The sequence below is a fragment of the Hyla sarda genome, chromosome 3, assembly GCF_029499605.1.
Source record: "Hyla sarda isolate aHylSar1 chromosome 3, aHylSar1.hap1, whole genome shotgun sequence".
NCBI lineage: Eukaryota > Metazoa > Chordata > Amphibia > Anura > Hylidae > Hyla > Hyla sarda.
This window is the reverse complement of record NC_079191.1, coordinates 130116422-130141476: the sequence shown is the minus strand read 5'-3', so window position 1 is coordinate 130141476 and position 25055 is coordinate 130116422. Positions and strand designations below refer to the sequence as shown.

The 25055-nt window shown below is 40.6% G+C and overlaps 1 protein-coding gene across 2 annotated transcripts in view; it reads left to right on the top strand.

The window, feature by feature from the left end:
* Positions 1-25055, top strand: part of LOC130360632 (uncharacterized) — a 189671-nt gene that overhangs the window by 88000 nt on the left and 76616 nt on the right. For both annotated transcript variants that reach the window (XM_056563178.1, XM_056563179.1), the window contains 2 exons: positions 13626-13831; positions 20124-20194. In XM_056563178.1, coding sequence (XP_056419153.1) covers positions 13626-13831; positions 20124-20194 — 277 coding nt within the window. The remainder of the gene's footprint in view (positions 1-13625; positions 13832-20123; positions 20195-25055) is intronic.

Genomic DNA, 25055 nt, shown 5'->3' with positions numbered 1-25055 from the left:
TTGCAAGCAGCTCTGATGATTTTGAAATAAATAAGCCAGTAGATAAAGCCTTTGTGACATTTTTGTTGAGCCACCCAGGATGACGCTAGCCATTGTGTAGATGGTGATAAAGGAGAATGTGTGATTTCCATTAATATATAATATATAAGGTTATCTATATATTATTGTAACTGCAAGTAATGTGATGTGTATGACATCCCCAGGCCAGTGGTTCATGTACTGCACTAATTGCTCTTGGCACTATACATTTGTGTCATCCTTTTTGGGAAGGCTTGACATATGCTGATGCCATGAACAATGCTGCAGTGCATTATTTATTAGAGTATCAGAAAAGATGTAAAAACTACTGTGTTTACACGAGGATTTGAGAGGAAAGTGGATGGTGGCATGGTAGCCCGTGGACTAGGTATAGCATTGTGTGGTTTAGGTTATCTTAAAATAATGAATACGAATTTGGTGATATTGGAAGTGGATGAGCTGCGTGTCTCAGAACATCAAATTCAAAGAAGAAATACATTTATTTAACAAAGATTACAGTATATACAGTATCACATGCCAGTGAGTATATAAAGGTTTTTAGGGGTTCTCAAAACTAAACATGTGTGAGATAAAATAAAGACAATAATCATGGCCTCTACAAGGGCCAAGAATTGGCAACAATAGATTGCAGTTAACTGTACTGTATATGGATTTATAAGCACTGTTTCATGATGCCATCTTCAGTGAGTCCTAAGACCATGAGAAGAAGCAGTGCTCAGCTCATGTTCTTGTGATCAGTGGGGGTCTGACCATCCGGCCAATAAAAGCTTTCAATGACATGTCGAAAGCTTTCTGAAGCAACATTTACACTTTACAGTAGCATTTCTGTCAAATTTAGGTATTTTTTTCCTCACTAAGGCATTTGCAGTGTTATTTGGAGACTCTGTGCTTTATTATTATTTATTTCAAATTACTAGAAGTGTATATTCAAAGAGATTGTATAAGATTAAAGGAGTATGCACATTTTCCACCTCAAAAACAGACACTCTTCGTTATTCACAATATGTGATATTTCAGTACTGGCCGAATCAGCATTATGCATAGTTGAAAGAAAAGATGGTCTACAATTGGTGTTTCATGGGGAATACAATTATTTACTATAACAGACATACACTCTATCAGGAAAGCCAACAGGGCCTCTTTATGCAGGCATAGACTGGGGTCATGGTTCTACTAACTGCAAAGGGGAAACCGAACAAACAGTGATGCCCTGTTGGACCATAGAAATGAACCAAATAAATATTAAACATTTATCGGACATTCCACTTTTCTGTTCACGCAATATTTCTATGTTCACGCAGCATTGTTCACAAAAACATGAAGGCAGCTACTCCACTCTAATGTACAGGGAATTGAAAGGGTTACTCCACCTACCAAACATAAAATATTGGATTGAGAAGTCTTTTGGATAATTTAACTTGTTACCCGTTTTCCTAAAGGACTCAACAGAAGACAAGATGTTATGCTGCATTATTAGATTTATGTATGTTATTCTCTCTATGCTCATCTTGTGCTGCAATTGTATTAACTTATTGCATGTATTATCTATATATATATATATATATATATATATATATATATATATATATATACACATCTTTTAGGATTTTTTCCATGTATATTTATCCATTTGTTATTTGTTCTTTGGAGGTGCGACATACAGTATCATGCACACAATTTGTCTTATGTTATTCTAAGGATTATATATTTTTTTTATATCTATTTATTCAATGTCTATAATTTTCTTTATGTGCATTTTCTACTATTGTCACCTCTCCAATTGAACACAGTGCTATATAGCCATACACCTATAGGGTAGTTTGTCTTTTTTCTATTGATGCTATTTTATGCATTTGTTTATGTTTTTGCATTGTGACTGGGCTATGATGTAACTAGTCTTTGTTGGTGGTTACCCTGGACACATGATCCTGGTTTTCCCAGGTGAATTGTCTGCTTCCTAATTGGGTTTCCACCTATAAAAGACTACTTGGTCACTGATTTTAGTGGTATGAATAAGGCTTGTTTACCTGGCTGAAACATGTTACTGTTTTATTCTGTGTCAGTTGGTGCTTTAATAAAGAACTGGATTGCATGAGATACTTCGCTGGATCCATCTTTTCTTCTGAATATTACCTAAACATATAATGTGCTTGTATTCACACTTTTAAGTACAAGACAAAACACATTTACATTCAAGAAATGCCCCAAACATGGTTACTAGCTGACTACGTTTTGACCATTGAAGAAGCAAGTGCTACCTCTGAACCTACACAATTATTTCTGAATGCAGATGCAGTGGATAATGCCAGTGACTATCTTTACTGAATAAAATAATCTGGGGAATAGAATACCTCTGGAGCTGTGATGGAATAAAAAAATAGCCAAGACAATTATTTTTAGAACAAAATATCATAAACACTTATACAAATGTAAAGGAAGATATTTTTATTAGGGCACATTGGCTGTTTAAATTAAGGTTTTTATTTTTCTTTATATCTTTATTTTTCCTTCCCCTGTATTACTAGGAAAAATTAAGTTCTTACATTTATCCATACCCATTACCTTCAACCATGTCCTTTCCTGTCCATTGAGTTGTAAAAGTACTGTTATTACTGCCATAAGATAGCATTGACTTCTTACTGACAAATTGATATTTCACTACACATTAAAATACTATTTTACTATATAGGTAACAATTCAGATAAACCATCTGTTTCCCTGCCCATTATCATCAGCTTTCACAGATACAGTTCACCAGTGCCTTGTCTATCAGGAGACCCCATTAATCTTACCATTATTTTCTAATGTTCCCATGAACACACTGACCTGTCAGTTACAGAACATTCCAGCCTTCCCATCATATCCCTATCTTGTCTCCCTCCCCACACTGGCTGGGATAGAGTCAGACCACTTATCGGTGGTTACAAGATAGTACTGTGCCTGTAGTAATGTAAAATGAATGTACTGTGTGATAACCACAATATGTATTAGACCTCTGTGATTATATTATGGTCACTGAGTACAGACATTCGTGGAGAGCTCACACTATAAATAATAAGTAAATAAGTGAAATCAAGTATAAATTAAGAAAATTTATAACATAGCAAGTGACTGATAGGAGATTGTGGGCCAAAGGAGATAAAGGGATATCTAATTTATTGGCTTAGGAAAATGTTGAGACATTGCTGTAGAATGTGATTATATGTTGTTAGCTGTTGACTACTTTTAAGGGTTAAGTGAAAAGATGGCAAAAAGAGAAATTTTAAGAATTCCATGTTCTCATGTATGGTTTAAAGGGGTACTATGCTGCTCAGCGTTTGGAACAAACTGTTCCGAATGCGGGAGCCGGCACTGGGAGCTCGTGACGTCATAACCCCGTCCCTTCATGATGTCACGTCCCGCCCCCTCAATGCAAGTCTATGGGAGGGGCCATCACACCCCCTCCCATAGACTTGCTTTGAGGGGGCGGAGTGTGACATCACACAGGGGCGGAGCTGTGACATCACAATGCTCCAGCCCCGTGATCGCTAGTCATCGGACCTGGAGCGAACAGACCCGGAGCTCCGGGGACTGATGGTAACGGGGTGCTGTGTGCAAGATCACGGGGGTCCCCAGTGGCGGGACCCCAGCGATCAGGCATTTTATTCCCTATCCTTTGGCTGGAGTACCCCTTTAAACAAGCACTTTGATCAAACATTGGTTTCTGCTTTAAAACACTGGCCCAGATTTACTAAAGCTGCCTAATTTTCAGGCAATGTGAAGTTAAACTAGACAGTCTAAATGTGTCACATTCTGTTAGTCGGCTTAAACTACCAAAAAATTTTTTCCAGAATTCTTGTACATTTTTGGTGCATGGTGTATCATCTAAAGCCATATCCCATTTAACCAAAGCATTTTCCTTTTGCTAAGGCCTTGCCCCTTTATCCAAAGATGGCAGAAAAGCATCTAGAACCCAAAATAAATATGGTGCAGGTCATGTTTTTTGGGTAAATTATGCTAGAATAATGGAGCATTTGCAATAGTTAATTTGCCCCACTGTGTTATGCCTAGTGTATGGCTTGAGGAGTTGTGAAGGACTCAAAGAGCACAAAAACGAGAATCACTTTGCTGTGCACTGCCCCCTTTGAAACTAACAAATCCAGCCTGGAATTACACATTTAGGTAAGAAACATTTCCCTGGGATTTGTCAATCCCATATTCATTTATAAGACTGTCAGATGGAAAAATGTTCTTTCTCACTCCTGAGTACTTTTCTCCATTGTTCCTAAAACCAATGAGTTTGCGTTCTACACCCCTTCAGCCACGTCTTGCATTGTGCATGTAAAGCTAGTTTGTCCATATGATTATAGGTTTTCTATGTTCTGCCATTCTGTTATCTTGCATGACTTTACAAAGCTCTGTTAACTTCATGACTGTGAGGTATGTTAATAGTATATGTCAGCTGCACTTCTGCATGTTAAAAGTGAGGCCATAATGTGGTGTGAACAGAGCCTAATCTGTTTCATGGTGACTCAAAAGACGGATGACCGGGTCTATTGGGATATTGGGATAAATGTAAAATGATTTGCTTCAAAGGCCGAGGCGCTGTGCTCTTTAGTACAACTTATTCTAATGCCTATATTTGTCTATGGGGATGGCAAACTTGTATGCTCGATGATATGAAGCTTAGAAGGGATGTCCTCAATATACCCGGTCTCTGGTCTACTGATCACATCATTCTCTACCAGATATTCTATCCCTCCCCAATTTATGAAGTGTACAGTGTTCATGGAAGATCAGAAAATGCAGATTAATAAGAAAAAAGAGCTGAATCCATAATACATACTTTCTTCTCTGTTTTACATGTATTTCTTTTAAATTAAGAAAAGTTGAAGCCAGGACAATGCGGCTTTGTGGTAAGCCCAGGAATAGGAGGAGGTCTTCTTGTAGAACATTTGTACCCACATATACAATACACAACAATTGGCTGCTATCAACTTGGATTGGTAAAATCGTATGGGAAACATTGCACAGTATTCATTTATTCCTGTTCTTTTTACAAGCTACAGTCTCATGAAGAATTTGATTCTGAGCCATTTTGATATACTTTATCCATCTCATTCACACACAAGGTTCCAGGTCATGCCAGTTATGTTGGTGACTCAGGCAGGAAAATGTATGAGATTACATTTTTGGTGGATTAACAAGGACTTGTAATAGAACCTTTTCCATGAAAGCTAATAATAATTGAAATATACCAGTAATGTGTTTTCATCAACAGAAGTTAGGGCTTTTCACACTTAGTTCAGTACAATGGCATGCTACAAGCAGACTTTTCAGACAAATCGAGACATGTGCACGGCACATCATCGGTGATTTTATGTGCTGTTCTTGCTGTGATTGATTCTTTTTTGAACCTTTATCCAAGAGATGCAAAGGCTCTCTATTTATTTGGTCACACCACTACCGGCCATCTTTTCCTAGTTTCCAGTCTTTGTGATGTTCTGTGAACAACCTTAGGCAGATGGGAGTTTTCAGCCACATGTGGCCAAAAGTGTTTTAATGAAACAATTCCCTCTTAACCTAACATTGTCAGAACTAATTTGCACAATCTCATTTGGTTTAGGATTCAGAGGGTAGTATATTATTTATCTGTAAGATGTAATGGACTGGGAACATGTTTTAAACACGTTTTAACAATTATTATAACCCCCCTCCCATATAACACTGTAGTAGAAGTGACATGTGAACATAATAAGTTTTTATGTACCCACTGCTGTTTGCTCGCTACTGTGGACCTGCTCCCCCTACAATAGATCTCTGAGGTCTCTACATAGTTCTACACTCTACAACCACTGCTCAAGAAAATGTGCAACAGACATATTAGATTTTTTATAATTTGTTGTGATGGCCAAGAGACATCAGGAACTGCAGCCATATTGGTTATAAACCTTTAAAGGGAATCCATCATCAGTTTTAGCCACAATAATCTATTGGTCCTGGCTTGTAGTGTGGGTGATACTGATGAAAATTATACTTACTACCATGGCTCCATTTGTTTGTTATCCTTCTTTTTCCATATATGCAAATCACCAGACTTGGTGCGTAGGAGGAGTTCCCAAGGCCCCTGAGCACAATGATGTCACCACTGCTTCATCCTCCATCTGCCCTGCTAATAAATATTCATTAAGCTTCGTCTGCCTGCTCGCTCCTATCCTATACTGTGCATGCGCCGCTTCCAGGTTATACCTGGAAGAGGTGTGCAGCACTGCTTCACAGCTGTGGCCATCTTAGAGTGTGGAAGTGGCACAAGCACAGTAGCTGCAGATAAAACTGAGCAGGACAGAGTTTAATGAACATTCATTAGCAGGACAGACAGAGGACAAAGTAATGGTCGCCCTAACCCCAAGGCCTGACCCGCAACCATACACCCCCAACCCCTGGGTGACACTGATGAAAATAATACTTACCACCAACAGATCCTTGTCTCCATTCATTGCTCATCCTTCTTTTTGGGTGCATGTAAATCACTAGACTTAGTATACAAGGGGGGGGGGGGGGGCTTGTATACTAAGTCTGGTGATTTGCATGCACCCAAAAAGAAGGATGACCAATGAATGGAGACAAGGATCTGTTGGTGGTAAGTATCATTTTCATCAGTGTCACCCGCAGTATAAGCCTGTTCCAAGAGGTTATTGTGGAAGATACCGATGATGGATTTCCTTAACTTATCATGGTCAAGCCATAGAAAAGCAACGTATGAAAATCTCACTTCTTATGTTCCCATATATGACTATTTTTACTCTTTCAATTTATATTTTTTTAAGTCTTCTCTTAGGTCAGAGCTTTGAAACTGAGAAAAGAAAAAAAAAAGGTGTGAGGATGGTCAGAAATTGCCCCCTCAGGCCCTGCACTAGCCATAACACATTGGTCAGATTTACTAAAACTGTTGAAATCTTAAACAGTGTAAACTTCGGACTCATTCACACTGGGGAAATTCAGCAAGGAAAATGTCCTCACTGAATCCTTCTGTGGATTTGCACAGGTGCTGCAAGGCTTAATCTGTACAGGATATCTGTGTGGATATTCTGCACAGATTCTCTGTAGTGCGAATGGGGTCTTAGAGTTGACAGCCTAGAATACACCTGACTTATTACAATGGTTTAGGCAGTTTGATATATCTGTCATATTATCTGTCATCTAGATCAGCTAGTGATTGGCTTAACCCCTCTGTGCCACCAATTCTACTTTTCAGTGACATTAGTCATTTTACCAAAAAATCCACGGCGAAATGGAAAAAAATTCATTGTGCGACAAAATTGAAGAAAAAATTTCATTTTGTAACTTCTACACAGTTTTTACACAGTGCATTTTTTTGGTAAAAAGGACACCTTATCTTTATTCTGCAGGTCCATATGGTTAAAATGATACCCTACTTATATAGGTTTGATTTTGTCGTACTTCTGAAAAAAATCATAACTACATGCAGGAAAATGTATACGTTAAAAATTCTCATCTTCTAACCCCTATAACTTTTTTATTTTTCCACATATTTTTTTATGGGAAAAGGGGGTGAAGCAAACTTTTATTAGGGAAGGGGTTAAATGACCTTTATTAAAGGAGTAGTCCGGTGCGCACTTTTCTTATTTTATCCGGTCGGGGCTGCAAAAATAAAAATAAAACAAACTTTCTCTTACCTGCCATCACGCCCCAGGAGCTCCGGTACAGGTGTTCGGTCGCCGGGCTGTTTGCTTCTTACTTCCTGTTAGCCCGGCACGTCACACGGAGGTTCAGCCTATCACCGGCCTAGGCGGGACATCGCTGCGGCCGGTGATAGGCTGAAGCTCCGTGTGACGTGCCGGGTAACAGGAAGTAAGAAGCAAACAGCCCGGCGACCGAACACCTGTACTGGAGCTCCTGGGGCGCGATGGCAGGTAAGAGAAAGTTTGATTTCTTTTTGTTTTTGCAGCCCGGACCAGATAAAATAAGAAAAGTGCGTGCCGGACTACTCCTTTAACTTTTTTTTTCACTTTTTTTTGCAGTGTTATTGCTCCCAATGGGGGCTATAACACTGCAAACACTGATCTTTTACCCTGATCCCTGCAAAGCCATAGCTTTGCATGGATCAGTGTAATAGGGGGTTGATTGCTCAAGCTTGTAGCTCAGGCTTGGAGCAATCAAATGCCGATCGGACATGACGGCGCAAGGTAAGGGGGCCTCCGCTCCCGTCCTAGCTGATCTAGACATCGCAATTTTATCGCAATAGTCCCGATCAGCCCGACTGAGCTGCCGGGAAGCTTTTACTTTCGTTTTAGACGCGGCAATGAACTTTGATCACCGCATCTGAAGGGTTAATAGTGCGTGGCACAAAGATCTGTTCCGCACGCTATTAGCCCAGGGTCCCAGCTATCATAAGCCGCCGGGACCAACCCGGTATGACGCTGGGTCACGGCATCACCCCATTTTAAATACCGGGACCGGGCTCAGGGTGTACAGGGACGCCCTGTGTCCTTAAGAGGTTAAAGAGAATGTGCCCTCAGAAAATGACTTATTTTCAAACAAAGTTTAGATGTTAAACATAATTTTAATCAATATGATAATACATTTTCAAATGTTCTAATATGCTATCTGTAATATAATACTAAACTTTTGCAGTTTTCATTCTGATCATCATGCCTAATATTACACTGATACTTCCTGTTCTGTACAGATCACTTTGCAGCAGCGCCCTACTTAAAGTGATTATAGTGAAAGGTGGCATCAGTCTCTAGATAAGAGAAGATTTGATGTTCCCTGCTCAGCCTCCCCCTCCCTGTGCAGTGACCTCTCGACCGGTCACATAGCATGTCCAGAAAACATTGCCATTGTAGTGAATAGGGTCTGGACCATGTCTATTATGTAAGCTGTAAAACATATCTCTAAAGGCTGTTAAAAACAGCTCAGGCAAGATGGCAAAAAAAAAAAAGTTCTGATTCTAATTAGCATAACATTTCTTGGCGATACATTTTGCATCAGAATTCCAGTGCATTTTTGCCCCATGGTGTTGCACCACTCCTTCTTTGCCGAGGACATGCACGTTTTGTTGCACACTGCTGAAAAGTGTCCAAAAAGTGTCTTGGTTGCACAAGTCATGAAAGACAGTTTTTTTTGGTGCAAATTACACGAGAATTATGGTGTGTTTACCATAGTAAATCTGCCCCACTACGTTGCATCTAAAAGGAAATCTGCCATCAGCTCCACCTGCATTACCCAGACAGGTAGTGCAGGTGACTAGTGCAGGTGACACTGATGACAACGATACTTACCTGGTCCTGTTCCATGCTCTGGTTCTCCCTCTATCTTCCTTCATATCTTCTGTTTCGGGGCTGACTTGGAGCATGACTTGGAGCTTCCTGACGTCACCGCTTCTGTTTGCTAGCAGCAGGACCCAGCAGAGAAGCAGCAGCAGTTGACGTCAGGAAGCTCCGCCAATGCTCCAAGTTGGCCCCAGAACAGAAGATACTGAAGAAGATAGCGGAAGAACCGGAGCATGGAATGAGACCAGGTAAGTATGGTTGCCCTCAGTGTCACCTGCACTTCCTGTCTGTACCAACAGGGTAGTGCAGGTGACATTGATGACAGATTTCCTTTAAGCCTTTTACCACAGCCACAGAAAAGCACAAGCACAGCTTGTTAGCAAGTTTTACCACTTATTGAGAACCTGGCCACTAGCACAGTGGCCTCCAAACTGCAGGCCTGTAGATGTTGCAAAACTAAAACTCCCAGCATGTCCGGGCATTCTGGGAGTTGTAGTTTTGCAACATCTGAAGGTCCATAGTTTAGAGACCACTTCTCCGGCAAATAGGTCGACTTGCTACGTCACAACCTTAATACCGTGTGGCCCTGTCACCATTGCCTATAGGAAGATGAGGTCTGATGCCATTCGTCTTCTACCGTACAATTGTAATTGGTTCATTTCCAGGTACTTGCAGGAATGTAAATATGGAATGAATCAACTTTTTCCACATTTTCCCTAGCACTGCTTTTATGAATAACAGATTTTCCACAGAGGAAATTAAAAAGTACATAAAACTGGGAAACTGTGGTGTTGTTGAGAACAGCATCAGCTTTCAATGTCATTTTATAACTAGTGGCATATAGACAAATGGCATTAATAGCGACTACAAAGTTCCTTTTCAATTAGCTCAGAACTTCTCGGGGAAGATGAATTATCATTTTTGCCTAGAATAACGTCTTTCGCAAATAAATGTTTATTGTTATTGGTCAGCCTTCAAATAAAGTTACAACTCTTCTTTTCAACCTATGATTCATATAATTGGACGAATCTGAAAGGTCATTTATAATATTTAGCCATTTCCCAAATACTAAAAAATACTTTTTCTATAAGGTTTTGTGGCTACAATACATGTGTCTACTTTTAGCCTTTTACCTTATCCAAAGTATGGGGGTTAAGATGTCTGACTGCAGGGGTCCCGCTGCTGGGGACCCCTGCGATCTCTGGGATGGCAGCGGCAGCACCCGGTACAGGGAAGCTTGGAGCTTCCCTGTTCGTGACATCACGCCACACCGCCTCCATTCCGGTCCATGGCAACTAGTACGCCTTCTCCCATAGACATGAATGGAGTGGGTGTGGCGGCTGTAGTCGCCAGTCATCCGGCACTTAGCAGAGTTCACTCCATACACAAATGACCGTGGTGCCATGCTGGAGATCGCAGGGATCAGACATCTTATCCCCTATCCTTTGGATTTTTGCCAGAGTACCCCTTTGTACTGTACAATGGACATATGTGTACATTCTTGTGTGCTGGTACTTAACACATCAGGATATACATTTATGTCCTGTATATGAAGCGAGCACAAGCGCTGTGCTCGCTTCATGCACAGCAGGTACCCAGCCAGACACCCTCCAGGAATAGCGGACATCAGCGATCGCGCTGATGTCCACCATTAACCCCTCCGATGCCGTGATTCATTACAACATCTGCGGTAATGTGGCTGTTCCGATGGCTGATCTGATCACCCGTGGCATGACTCAGATGAGCCAAGATGGCAGATGGAGATCTCCTTACCTGCCTCCGGCCGCTCTCACAGGGTTTTATTCTTTGGTCTGCCTAGCAAACCAGAAAAGTGGATCGCTGATAGCACTGAACAATATTAGCAATCTAATGATTCATATTAATAGTCTCCTATTGGGACATAAAAACTTTAAAATAAATGGTTAAAAAATGTTTAAAAAAAATGTGAAAAGCACCCTCCCCCAATAAAAATTTTAATTACCCTTTTTTCTATTTCACCCAAAAAAGTGTTCAAAATATATGTTTTATTATAAAAAAAATCTAAATTGATGCTTTTTGGTCACATTCCTAAAAAAAATATATAAAAGCAATTAAAAAGTAAAATATGCGCAAAAGTGGTACCAAAAAAACTAAAAATCACGATGCAAAAAATTAGCCCTCATACTGCCCTGTACACAGAAAAATAAGAAAGTTATAAGGGGTCAGAATAGGGCAATATTATACATTAAACAAAAAAAAAAAAAAACAGGACAATAATTGAAAAGCATGTTAACATGGGTATTAAACTAAAGAATAAAGCCTGAAAACGACACCCTCCAAAATTTGCTAAATTGCTATTTTATTTATAATATTCCCAAACAAATAATATTATGGTAAAATGAGTCATGTCATTACAAAGTACAATTGGTTGCACCAAAAAAAAAGCCCCCATATGGGTCTGTGGATTGAAATATAAAATAATTATGGCTCTTAGAGGGCAAGGAGGAAAAAGCAAAAATAAAATGGGATGTGTCCTTAAGGGGTTAAAAATGCTTGGCTTGTATTTAAAACAAATGTGGACAGTATGTAAGGTTTATCCAAAATACTACTGTACAGGAAATCCCTTTCTTTCCTTCTCTATTTTTCTCTATGTTGATGCCTGTTGAGAAAGGTATCTTAATGACCGAAGTGTCCTGCTAAAGGTATTATCTATGGAAGTATTATCTATGATCAATACATGAAGGTAGATTGAGTCTACATGTCTTCTATTAGGCTGTTGTGCCGGCTATCTTTCTTTTTTCTTGTATGTACAATTCAGGGGGTAATGGCACTCTCTTTAGCTGTGCACCCCTCCCCCTTTCTCACAGGTGGAGTTTTAAATGGATCCAGCATGTCACCCAGTCAGAGGCTATATGCCCAGCAGAGGTGAGTGGATAGTTGAGTGTTAGGCTCAGAAATTGTGCTAGGTTCCCATCCTAAATGAGGCCACCTCCCCGTGGTGGATGGGGGACACGTTTTGATCAAAAAGTGCGCTAAGAGCCTCAATTTTTTTGACCAATGTGTGCTGCTGCAATCCTCTTTTTTTGTATATACATGTATATATATACAGTGACCCCCCGACCTACGATGACCCCGACATACGATCATTTCAACATACAATGGCCTCTCAGAGGCCATCGCATGTTGAAGGCAGCATCAACATACGATGCTTTTGTATGTTGGGGCCATCGCATAACCGGCTATCCGGCAGTGCAGACTGCTTCAACTGCCACCGGATAGCTGTTTACAATGCCCCGTGTGGTCCTCTGATGATCACTTACCTGTCCTTGGGGCTCCGGCGCGTCCTCTTCGGGATCCCCTGCATCGTCGGCGCTCTCCATCGTCGTCATCACGTCGCTGCACACGCCGTCCCGTCATCCAATAGGAGCTGCGTGCGTAGCGACGTGATGGCGGCGACAGAGAGCGAGGATGCCGGGGAAGCAGAGGCCTTGCAGGAGCATCGGGTACACCCCGGGACGCGGTGACAGCGATGGACGGCGACATCCAGGGCAGCGGTGACGAGCGGTGACGGTCTGGAGCGGCAGGGACACGTGAGTATAACTTCCTCTACCAGTGGTCTTCAACCTGCAGACCTCCAGATGTTGCAAAACTACAACTCCCAGCATGCCCGGACAGCCAACGGCTGTCCGGGCATGCTGGGTGTTGTAGTTTTGCAACATCTGGAGGTCCACAGGTTGTAGACCACTGTACTATACTTTACATTGCACAGGTCCCTCAACATGCGATGGTTTCAACAAACGATGGTCCGTTTGGAACGGATTACCATCGTATGTTGAGGGACCACTGTATATATATATATATATATATATATATATTTATATATATTTATTTGCCTCTGTTATTTTTATCTTTAAAAAAAAAAAGTAAATAAAAAAAAAACAAAAAAAAAAACAAAAGCAAACCTTGACTTTTACATAAAATCTTCCCTTAAAGACAATTAATGCGGACAGCAGAAAAAGCCAGAACTTTACACAGAGATGTCTAGATTTCCATCTAAATATATCCCTCATATAAAACAGATGTACATTGTATAACATGCAGTTATGGTTTATGTGAGTGAATCTTGAAGTTACAGATTAGTGCTGCATGGCTCACCCTGAGGCCTGTGAGATGTACGTTTCGCTTTCTTATCCCAAAGAAGATTTTTTTTTTTCCTTTCCTTTGTGACAACAGAAATATAACTTTTATTGTCCATGTTTTAGATGAATGTTCTAAGAGCAGACAAGTAGGAAGCCATGGAAGCTTCATGTGTTTCCTCTATGACTCCCCTAGGACGAGCAGCTGTCAGGTCAGCCCTCACACCAGAGCCTGAAGCCATCAAGAGCTGGAAGAGAAGGACAGCTATACTGCCGGAGAACGCAATCTCACAGATACCTGACGGCCAGTGTATCAGAGTCAGCCGTAAATGACCCCTCTATTGATCTGAAACCACAAATTACTACTTACTCTGTCCTGTTTGGTCGGCCTACAAGATCTAGGTATGACAAAGACTGTATGTAATGTATGTAGTGCCCAGGCGCATGTGGGTGTTAATGTTATTTGTCACATACCCAAGCACGCTATTTTATTTTCATTACACACATTCTGAATTAAGTCACATGCTCTCGTTATTAACTTAATAAATGAAAAAGGCAAATATTACTCATAACCAGATTCACATCATATGTGTGGTGTGGCAGGATTCCACATGCCGTGATGTTGTCTTGATTAGTGTTGAGCACGAATATTCGTAATGCAAATTTTTATCACGATTATCGGCACTTCGTGATCTTGAGAATATTTAGAATATAGTGCTATATATTCATATTGGCGAATGTTTTTTTTATTTTTTTTTTTTTCACATGCAAATTTTTTTATGCTAATTTTATGCAAATTTTTTATAAAAAAAAAAAAGTTAATGAACATGGCGAATATACGAATTTCCCAAACTTAGGACTAATAATCGTCAATTTATTTGCGAAATATCGCAAATTCGAATATGGCCCCTGCTGCTCATCACTAGTCTTGATATTATGTTATGATGTTATGTTATAAAAGTTGTTATAAAAGTTGTCCCCTTCTAAAAGTTGCCCAATGCGTAAAAACAAAAAGTTATGCAACTTTCTCATACACTATATTTTCACTGCCTCATTCTTCCTAAATGCCTGACAGGGAATAGAAGCTTCCTAGGCTTAAATCCAATGGTTGATAACACATATATTAACACATATTGACTGCTGTTTTTATTTATTTATTTATTTATTTATTTTTGTTTGTTTTTTATGATGTATCCAAGCTAAGAAATCCTCCTTTAGAAATAATTCGCATCACAGGTGTCCTCAAAAAGAACAGCAAAACAGAATGTTAAGGCAATGTTCACAATGTATTTTGAGGCTGAAAATATATTTAGGTTATTAAGCAAAATGAGCCTCAAAGCTTCAAGTGTTTTGATTACAAGTTGGAGCAATTTTATGGATGGTTTTATTTTACATAGCTTTTCTGTGACTTTGCAAGTCAGGTCTAAATAAAATGTATTTTCTAATTGATGTTAACGTCTGTCTGACACGTTTCAGAATTAATAGGAATAAACAGCGGTGTAACTGGGTTCACGCGGTGGAATCTCTGGGCAGAATTTTTGCCGGAAATCTAGTCGGCGGCTCTAGGACCGTGCAGAATGCATTGCCGTCCCCATAGATGTCAATGCATTTCTGAGCAGATCTCCCAAAATATCCACCCAGAAATGCATTGCCATCTATGGGGACGGCAATGCAGTCCCCGCGGTCCTAGTGCCGCCAGCTTGATCTCCGGCAGAAATTCTGCCCAGAGAGTCCGCAGTGTGAACTCAGCCTAAGGGTCTATTCACACAGGAGAATTTCTGCTAGCGGAATTCCGCCTCAAATTAAAGTCCATAGACTTCTATGGGATTCCGCACTCCCGTTCACACTTCTGAATGCCGGATCCCATAGAAGTCTATAGCTAGGTTCACACTACGGAATTTCCACCTGCAACTAAAATGTACAGTATAGAGAATGGTTTTCCATTCACAAATTCACACTTCGGAATTTGTGAAGCGGAATTTGTGAACGGAAAATCCGCTTGAAAATTTTCGCCTGAAGAATGGTGTTGCTCATTCTTCAGGTGAAAATACTCACGGAACACATTGCAGTCTATTGGAGATTGCAGTGTCTGCGCAGTCCTAGCGCCGAGTGATTCAGTTGGCGCTGGCCGCACTCGGAATCTCCGGGCGGAAATTTTCTGTGTGGAGATTCCGCAGTGTGAACCTATCCTATGGGCTAAATTTGAGGCAGAATTCCACAAGCGCAATTCCGCTAGTGGGAATTCTGCAGTGTTAATGGACCCTTAGGCTAGGTTCACACTGTGGAATTTCTGCCGGAGATCAAGCCGGCGGCACTAGGACTGCACGGACTACATTGCTGTCCCCATAGATAGCAATGCATTTCTGAGCAGATCTCCCAAAAGATCCACCCAGAAATGCATTGCAGTCTATGTGGGCAGCAATGCAGTTTGCTCCATCCTAGAGCCGTCGGCTCAGTCTCCGGCAGAAATTCTGCCCAGAAATGCTGCAGTGTGAACCCAGCCTAAGAATACGTTCACACTACAGAATTTCCAAGCAAAATTCTGCATATATTGGTGTAAATGGGTTTTCGATTGACCCATTCACACTGCAGACTTTCCGCTGTGAAAATTCCAGACTCGGAACACACTGAAAGAATTTTGTTGGACTTCATTGCTGTCAATGGTGAAGCCACATGTCATAGCTCTAATAGCTTTTGGCATCATCCACTGTATATGAAATCTCTGTCTAGAATATCTCTGGAAGGAGGTTTCATAGTGTGAACATAGTCCGGGTGGAGATATCCTAACAGGTGCAAAGATAGCAGTTGCTGTCAGGCCCAAGTGTCTGCAGTCCATTTTCCACCAGGGTCATAAATGGCACATTACTCTCTTACAGATCTTACAGATGATGTCATGGAGTTTTTGCATGTCCTGCAGAATTAACCCCTACTCAGATGTATGGAATAGATTTTTCAGTTTTAGAAATTACAGCAATGAATCCGCTATGTGTGAATATACCCTTAAAGCAATAACATACTCTAACAAAACCGTTCTATTTATTGTTATAAACGTCTAGTAGGTCCATCACCTGTGTAATAGGGTAGTGGAACTACTGGTGAAGTCTACAACTTTTATAATTTACAGTACTATCCCTGTAGATAAAGTCTAGAATCATAGGTTTCTATCTACGCATCCCCTCAGAATAGACTCAAGCCAAGGGGCAATGAAATAGGGATTAATACTAAAGCTGAATCTGTAAGATTGTATACTGTACAGTTGTAATTAGTGTTTTTGGTAAACATGTAACTTCTACAGTATAATTACCTTCTAAATAGAAACAATGTCATCTGATTCGAATAAATATGGAAAAGCAATCTATATCATGAATAGCAGATGTAGACAGGGAAACAACATGATTACTTTTCCAACCAACTAGCAATCAACCTGATGAAGCTACTTTAATATTGGAAATCATTGAAGACCATGACAGTACTTTAGAGGAGTTTTTCCAAAGAGATGGACAAATTCCAAGAAAGAACCCAAACCATACTCTTCCAGATGAATGAGAGACGTGAACGGTTGTCATTACACTTCCCTTTGTTCTTTAGTTTATGGCTGTGCCACCCAGTAAAGTTGTCCTAAATGGCCCAAACTGACATAAACTTCAAGAGAAAGAAAATGAAAAGGTTATGAAAAAAAATCGTTTTTTTATGGAAAGTCCTCAAAGCTTCAGATGTTTCTTCTTGTGATTGACAATTTTACTGTTCTTTTGAATGTAGCTTGGCCATTCTGAAAACATAGATGTTTGATGGGAAACACAAAACACTCAGACTTATATCATTCTGATCATTCTGGGGGAGGGGATTCTGGTAATATGTACCTTGTGTAGAGGCAACCCTTCCATGTTATTGGTGCATGCTTTGTATGCTTTTAGAGGGTTGTTATTGCTTAAAGGATTACTAAACCTAAAATGTAATTTACTTTATAGAAAACAGCCCATAATGACAAACATACAACAATAATGCGTAGAGAAGAAAGATTTTATACTGTGATATGGGTCTAGGATGGCTGTAATGAAATATTAGCAATAAGTGATGTTTATACATACATTCATCTTAAAATGAGCTGGAAAATTGCTTTGTAATGTGAGTGTTAAAGGAGCAATCCTGACAATTTCCGAGTTCAGGGCACAAGGGGGGATGCATGGCACAATAATGAGGTCCCCTTTTAACCCCTGTGTCGTGTATCACCCCTCAGGCCCTGCACTAGGCATAACACACTATAGTTGTACCTGGTGTGTTCTTTTAATGCTCACATCACACTCTCAGCTCAATCTTGATTTGAGTCTTGATGTTATAAGTTTTACTTTGTCTTCCTTGCACTGTGATAATATTTTGAGTCAAGGTGATAGGTAGGTTTCCCTGCAGTCCTATGTAAGCCACAAATAACACATTGTGTCATGGGCCGGGTTTCACAATTTTTTTGTGTGGAAATCCTGTAAAAATGTTACCACATTTTATTTTGCTGGAGCATTTTTACATATTATTGACATTTTCACGGTAAATCGCCAACAAACTTTATGCAGTATGAACCCAGCCATGGGTGGAATCGTTATGATCTCATAATTTGTTGAACTCATCCTGCTTATTCAGACCTAGTGTTCAAACCCAATGAAGTTTGTCATTCGGTTTTTTAAAGTGTTTCCCAGTTGTTTTTTCAAAATGTCCCTAATAAAAAAATTACGACAGTTGTTACAATCACTGGAGAACAGCATGTACAGGTGTAGCTGCCACCAACATTAGTGCGGCATCGTAACATAATGCTACCACTAAACACCAAAAAAGAAAACCCCTACATTTAAGTAGGTTACTGTGCAATAGAACTAGCACCACCAAATCAAAGAAAATTAATGCCCAGGATCATGGTAAAGTACAGAAAAAAATAAATTTTTATTAAATTACACTTGAGAGAACAATATAAAAAACATATCTGAAAAAATGTAAGAAAAAAGGAAAAACAGTAAGGCACCAGAATAAAGCAGAGAACTAAGCGGATACAAGGTCTGGCAAAGCAAAACAAAATATATATATATACCTAAAACAGTGTGGGTATACAAGACATGACAAAAAAGACTACCAATAAACCATGGAACACCACACTGCTAAACAGGACATGAGAAATGTATGAATACACTAATGGATGCCAGACCATACCCACCAAACCCCAACGATCATTTTGCTCACAAGGTGCTTCCTCAGGGGGCGTGACTAGTGGTCACATCACCAATACATTTATAAAAGAAAACCACCAATCCGGCAGAAGAATCAAAGATGGACAATGTAACAGGCCAATAAAATCTATGTAACCTCCTCCTAAAAGACCTCCCTCCTACCTAATGTCATTAAGTTCCACAGGTGTCCGACCTACATACCTAATTTGATGCCATGCTCCATGTGAGAGAGTGCATGTGCGCACTTCCGGAACGCCGCCGAGCGCACATGCACTCTCTCACATGGAGCATGGCATCAAATTAGGTATGTAGGTCGGACACCTGTGAAACTTAATGACATTAGGTAGGAGGGAGGTCTTTTAGGAGGAGGTTACATAGATTGTATTGGCCTGTTACATTGTCCATCTTTGATTCTTCTGCCGGATTGGTGGTTTTCTTTTATAAATGTACTGGTGATGTGACCACTAGTCACGCTCCCTGAGGAAACACATTATGAGCGAAACGATCGTTGGGGTTTGGTGGGTATGGTCTGGCATTCATTAGTGTATTCATACATTTCTCATGTCCTGTTTAGCAGTGTGGTGTTCCATGGTTTATTGGTAGTCTTTTTTGTCATGTGTTGTATAACCACACTGTTTTAGGTATATATATTTTGCCTTGCTTTGCCAGACCCTGTATCCACTTAGTTCTCTGCTTTATTCTGGTGCCTTACTGTTTGTTTGTTTTCTTAAAATTTTTCAGATATGTTTTTTATATTGTTCTCTCAAGTGTAATTTAATAAAATTTATATTTTTCTGTACTTTACCATGGTCCTGTGCATTATTTTTCTTTGATTCAGTGGTGATAATGCTACCATTGCATGCTATGGCCCTTGCACCTCTTGGCACTGGGCAGATGCAATCCAGGCAAGGTTTCAGTGAACGGTGATGCACACAGTACTATGTGCATTGCTGCTCATTTCATTAAGTAGGGCGGGCTATCTTACACAGGTGCAAAAAAGTAAAAAAAAAAATTGGTCTGCAATGGCGTTGCCTTTTAGAGATCGGGATGCGGGTTCAGTCTTTTTGAGGTGAGCAGTGATGCTGTATACATTACCAATCAGTCGCAACATTTGCCAGGCCAAGCACTCTCACACATAGCTAGTGAATGTTAAGTGAGTGGTGACATATATACTGTATGCATTACAGGGTAGTCTACAGGAGCAGGGAGTCTGGCCTTTGACACAAGTCCCTGCTCCTGCGCATGCATTCCATACTACGGTCATAGCATAGTGCACAATGGGAAAGAGAAGAGCACCGATAATCATGTTGGTAGCGGCTACATCTGCAGCCAATCATTTGTTTGCTCAGGTATATACACTGTGATAAAGTACATGTGACTATGTATATTGTAAAGTTTTTGCAGCATTACTTTATCATAGATCTTGATTATTTTATCAACATTGCTAAGATTGAGCTAAATCTTCATCTTGTTTTCCTTACCAGTCTTTTACGGGCGGCACATCAATCTGCATGTGTAAGTAGCGGCATTCCAGTGGAGCATGGACTGAAGAAAAGTGAGTGTTTCTCAGACATTGCTTTAATGCAAGTTCTGTGTAGTTCCAAGTGAAATCAAGCTTGTCTTCTCCCTTCTAATGTCATTAGATATACATTTACACAACTGTTTACTGCTAAACCCCCTTTTATCTCACTTCAAACTAACCTGAGCGTCATATTGATGCCGGCATCTGAAAATATTTACCATTTGTTCTATCAGGATGATCTTGTCAGTGATGCTTACTCCTTTCAACATAACAGACTGCTTGTAAAAGATATAAATGGATGTAATGTCTGCATGGAAATCACATTGTTGCATTATGTATTAGAGTCTAAGCAACTAAATGTGTACAGATAATACAGTATAATACTTCACAGCCTTATAAGGATTGGGGTCGATGAAAGTGGCTCAAATGTGTACATTAAACTACTTTACTATAATTCTCTATATTATAATAATGTAAGGCTGACCAAAGATTAAATAGCACCTTCTTTTAACATTTTGATTTTGTACTATGTTTTAACTACATTATAAAACATCACATAAAAAGGTATGCTCCGTGTAAATCAGTAATAGCTGCCCCCTTGGACTTAAAGCTAACATATGTTGTGGGTATTGCTATAAAATTACATTTTCCACTATAAACTCTATATCAGTTCCTCACAGATTTCAAGAGCTCTTGAAATCTGCAGTAATTTAAAAGGAACCTTTATTATTTACTTTCAGTTGATAATACATTGTCCTGGTCATGTGTCGGATACATAGGCATATGATTAGAGTTACAGTACACATACATATATATATATATACACACATAATTTATTTAGAAAATTGGAGAAGCTTTTTAATACAATATATATATATATATATATATATATATATATATATATATATATATAATATAACAAAAAGAGTAATGAATATTAACAACTAACTTTAGGGGGGCAGTGAAAGCTTTTATCTGTCAGGATTTTACCTGATCTTTCTGAAATGCAAGGGTAGGTTTACTTGCATTGGAGGCCCCTATCCCAAATTATGACAATGCAAACTCAACAGCCCCTATTAAAGTCAATGGAGTCCACTCAGCGCCAACCATGCAGGGATCTGGAGCACCATTATTTTCATCACAACAGTGATGTGAATCAAGCCTCGCATATGTTAGAATCAAATTTTGAGCAAAATGATGTTTTATTCTATATACACACATCCAAGTCTGTTATACAGAGTTCTCTTTCTTTCCTTCTATCTGTCTACCTATGGTATGTCTATCTATGGTCTATTATGGTAGAGGAAAATTCAGTTCCCATTGTAATTAATCATTAAGGAGGCCTTTTATTTTTTATAATGAGCAATCTCTGCAAGAGCAAATGCTTAGCAACAAGGCCTGCTACTACCATCTATACTAAACATAATCCTTATGCACCACCATTCATACCACTGTTTCATTTTGTGTGGAAAAGATGGTTACCCCCAACAATAGCAAACTATTTAGTAGGAGGTTAAAGGTTTAAATCTATCTGCCTGGTATTGCTGACTTCATATTACTCTATCAAATATGGAGGGCCCAAATTAATTTAATTTAATTTAAAGGGGTACTCCGGTGGAATTATTATTATTTTTTTTTAAATCAACTGGTGCCAGAAAGTTAAAACAGATTTGTAAATTACTTCTATTAAATAATCTTTATCCTTCCAGTACCTTTTAGCAGCTGTATGCTACAGAGGAAATTCTTTGCTTTTTTTTATTTCTATTTTTGTCTTGTCCACAGTGCTCTCTGCTGACACCTGATGCCCGTATCAGGAACTGTCCTGAGCAGGATAAAATCCTCATAGCAAACATATGCTGCTCTAGACAGTTCCTGACACGGACAGAAGTGTCAGCAGAGAGCACATCCTGTAGTCCAGAGGAGTTCAGTGTGAACAGTGTGCGGGTGTGTCCCTGTTTGAGCTCCACAGACTTGCAGCAGAGAAGAGGAGAGCAGGTGTTTCATCAAGCCTTTCCCAGGAGTGTGGCAGGCTCCTTGGGAAGGCTTTCCTGCATGGACCCCCTGGCTTCTACCTGTCGTTCCCAGCTGGCGAGAGGGGGAAGAAAGTGTCTACAGCCGGTTCCAAGGTCGGGGTGAGACGTTCTGTCAGGGCCCGCAGAAATGTGGAGCCCGCTGCCCCTTCCAAAGCAGAAGGATGCCAGGCTATTGGCAACAGCAGCAGACTTTCTGCTACTCCAGAACCCCAGCAATGGGGGGTGCGGGGTCCAAGAGAGTCCCTGGAAACCTATGGGTCACGGATCCAGGCCAAGATGGCGGAATACAAGGAGCTGGGCAGAAGACTTCAGAGCCTGAGAGAAGAAGTGAAGTTCACACGTTACCAGGCTGAACATGCCTCAGGCAGAAGTTTTCTACTCAGGCACAGGCACTGAAAATAGAGGTGGCTGAGGTGGAGGAAGCCAGAAAGAACATTGCTGGGGGTGCAGGGTTCTTTAAAGAAAAGTTATATAATGAAGACAGGTTTAAAGTGGGGCAAGCAGGTGCAGAAAGCCATGAAGACAGCAGTGAGGAGGATGATGGAGGGGAGGAAGATGACAGAGAGTCAGGTAAAGGTGAAGTTGTGGAAAGTGAGGGGGATGTCATCCCTGGTGCAAGTAACCCCCAGCCCCCACAAGATAGCTACCCTGAGCCATATCAGGTGGCGCTACCTTCTAGTGATGGTGAGGATAGCGGTGAAGAGGACCTGGCCAGTGGGGGTTTGCTGAGAGCCATCATACAGCAGGAGTCACCTACCCACTTGGATAATTTTGCCTTCGGTGAGGATCTGGGCAAAGATGATTTGGTGAAGAAAAAGGAAGAAAAAGAAAAAGAAGGTTCAAGAAACAGTGTCCTTTGTGTTTTGTAATTTCCAGCAGTCTGGGCCAGCTGCAAAGCTGGTCCAGGCTGCTGGGTTCCCCAGACTGTCAGACCCTGTTTCTATAGTGGAACGGGGCCAGCATGGGCTAGTATGGTATGGGGATGTGACGGACATGCCCAAGAAAAACTTGTCCGGGGCCTGGACATTTTCCGTCAAACTCAAGCGTTCAGGGAGTACGGTTGCCCACATTCCGTCAGCTGCCTTCCTTGGACGCGATAGGATCCAGGTCTTCTACCAGGGGCAACCTAAGGTCTGTCACAGGTGTGGCAGCCCCACCCACTTTAGCGCAGCCTTACTGTGCAGGTCTGCCCTTTGTGTGGTGGGGTGGGTCATCTGGCCGCATCCTGTCGGCAGATCGGGTGCCACCTCGGACACCCTTTCAGCCGTTTCAGCCATTGCCCTAGCGCCTTCGCCCGTGCAGCGACCGCTCTAGCTGAGGAGAGCTGTGAAGTTGCCTCGGCTGGGGAGGGTATGGGCAGGGATGGGGGCACAACAGGGCTAGTGAGGAGGAAAAAGGGCCCTGCCAAACTAAGGCGGGATGAAAATCGTAGAAGGAGTAGGGAGCTGGAGAGTGCCCAGGTGGTGGGGGTAATGTCATCCCCTGCTCCTGAAGCTGGCCCTGTAAATACTGAGGACCCTATGCAGGCGCTGCTCACAACCAAAGTATAAAGCACAAGGTGTAGAAGAAAAAGTGCCAAGGCACTATATTTATTTGCTTCCAATAACGCGTTTCGGAGGGTCTCTCCTCCTTCATCAGATTGCCATACACATAAGAGCAACAAACAGAGTATTTATACATTAAAATGGGCGCCCAAATCAAGTGGGCGGAGCCAAAATCAAATAAAAAATTCTATCAATAGAGAGCGAATATTACATCAGTTAAATTCACATAATGCACAGCATATTTAAACAAACAGTATATCTGTAAACAGTATTAATATTCCATAAAATATGAGAACACAAGGTAGCGTGACTGCAAGTCAAAGCATGCCCTATGATCCTCCGCTCCGGCAGTGTTTACTGAGAGCGAGGGTGACTGAATGTAAATAAATAGAAGCACATGGCTTCTAGTAGTATAAACATCTGCATAGTGTAGCGAAGCTGGTAACCAGGGGCGCACTACCAGAGTACGAAGTATTAACAGCTTGACAGGTTGCAGGGAGCTGTGTATCTAAGGACGCGTCGCCAGGGCCGGGACCCACGTGGGAACGAAACTCCAATCACATGCACAGGAGATGAACACAGTGTTGTGAAGCCCGCAGTTCACTCGCGCTGTCAGAGGCAATATCCAGTGGGTGTCACAGGCTGCTGGTGGCGTTCCTAAGGCGAAACAGAATATTTGGATAAGTACCATAAGGCAGAAATTTATAAGGTATAATATATCTCAATTATAAATATGCAGCGATATGAACTAATGGCAAGTAAAGTGACCATTAGAGAAAGAATTTAATGGAATACACGTGATCTCAAAATAAATGAATACGTTATATATATATTAGAAGCAAACAAAATATAATTAATTAATAAGGATATAGCAGCAACAAATTAATAGATGGTTAGCAGCACATACATGGTTGCAGCTAGTTAGTAAATAGCACCAAAAGAATAGCAGAATAAAGATAGCATATAGCAGCATATAATCAGTTAATAAACATAGTGACACTTGATGGATAATATCACAGACAAGCAGCATATATAGGAGTAGCATATAACAGCTGTAAATAGCAGCATATATAGGAGTAACATATAGCAGCAGTAGATAGCAGCATAATATAGTACAATGGATGATTGCACAAACGAAGCAGCATATAAAAGAGTAGCATATGAGTAGCAGCATAATATAACACATAAATGATGGCACACATAGAACAGCGTATAGAAAATATAGCAGCGAGTTTGAAAATAACAGTATAAGAAAGGTACCGTTACAGCTTGATATATCGCAAGGATATATATAATATATATTGCAATAATCAGCAG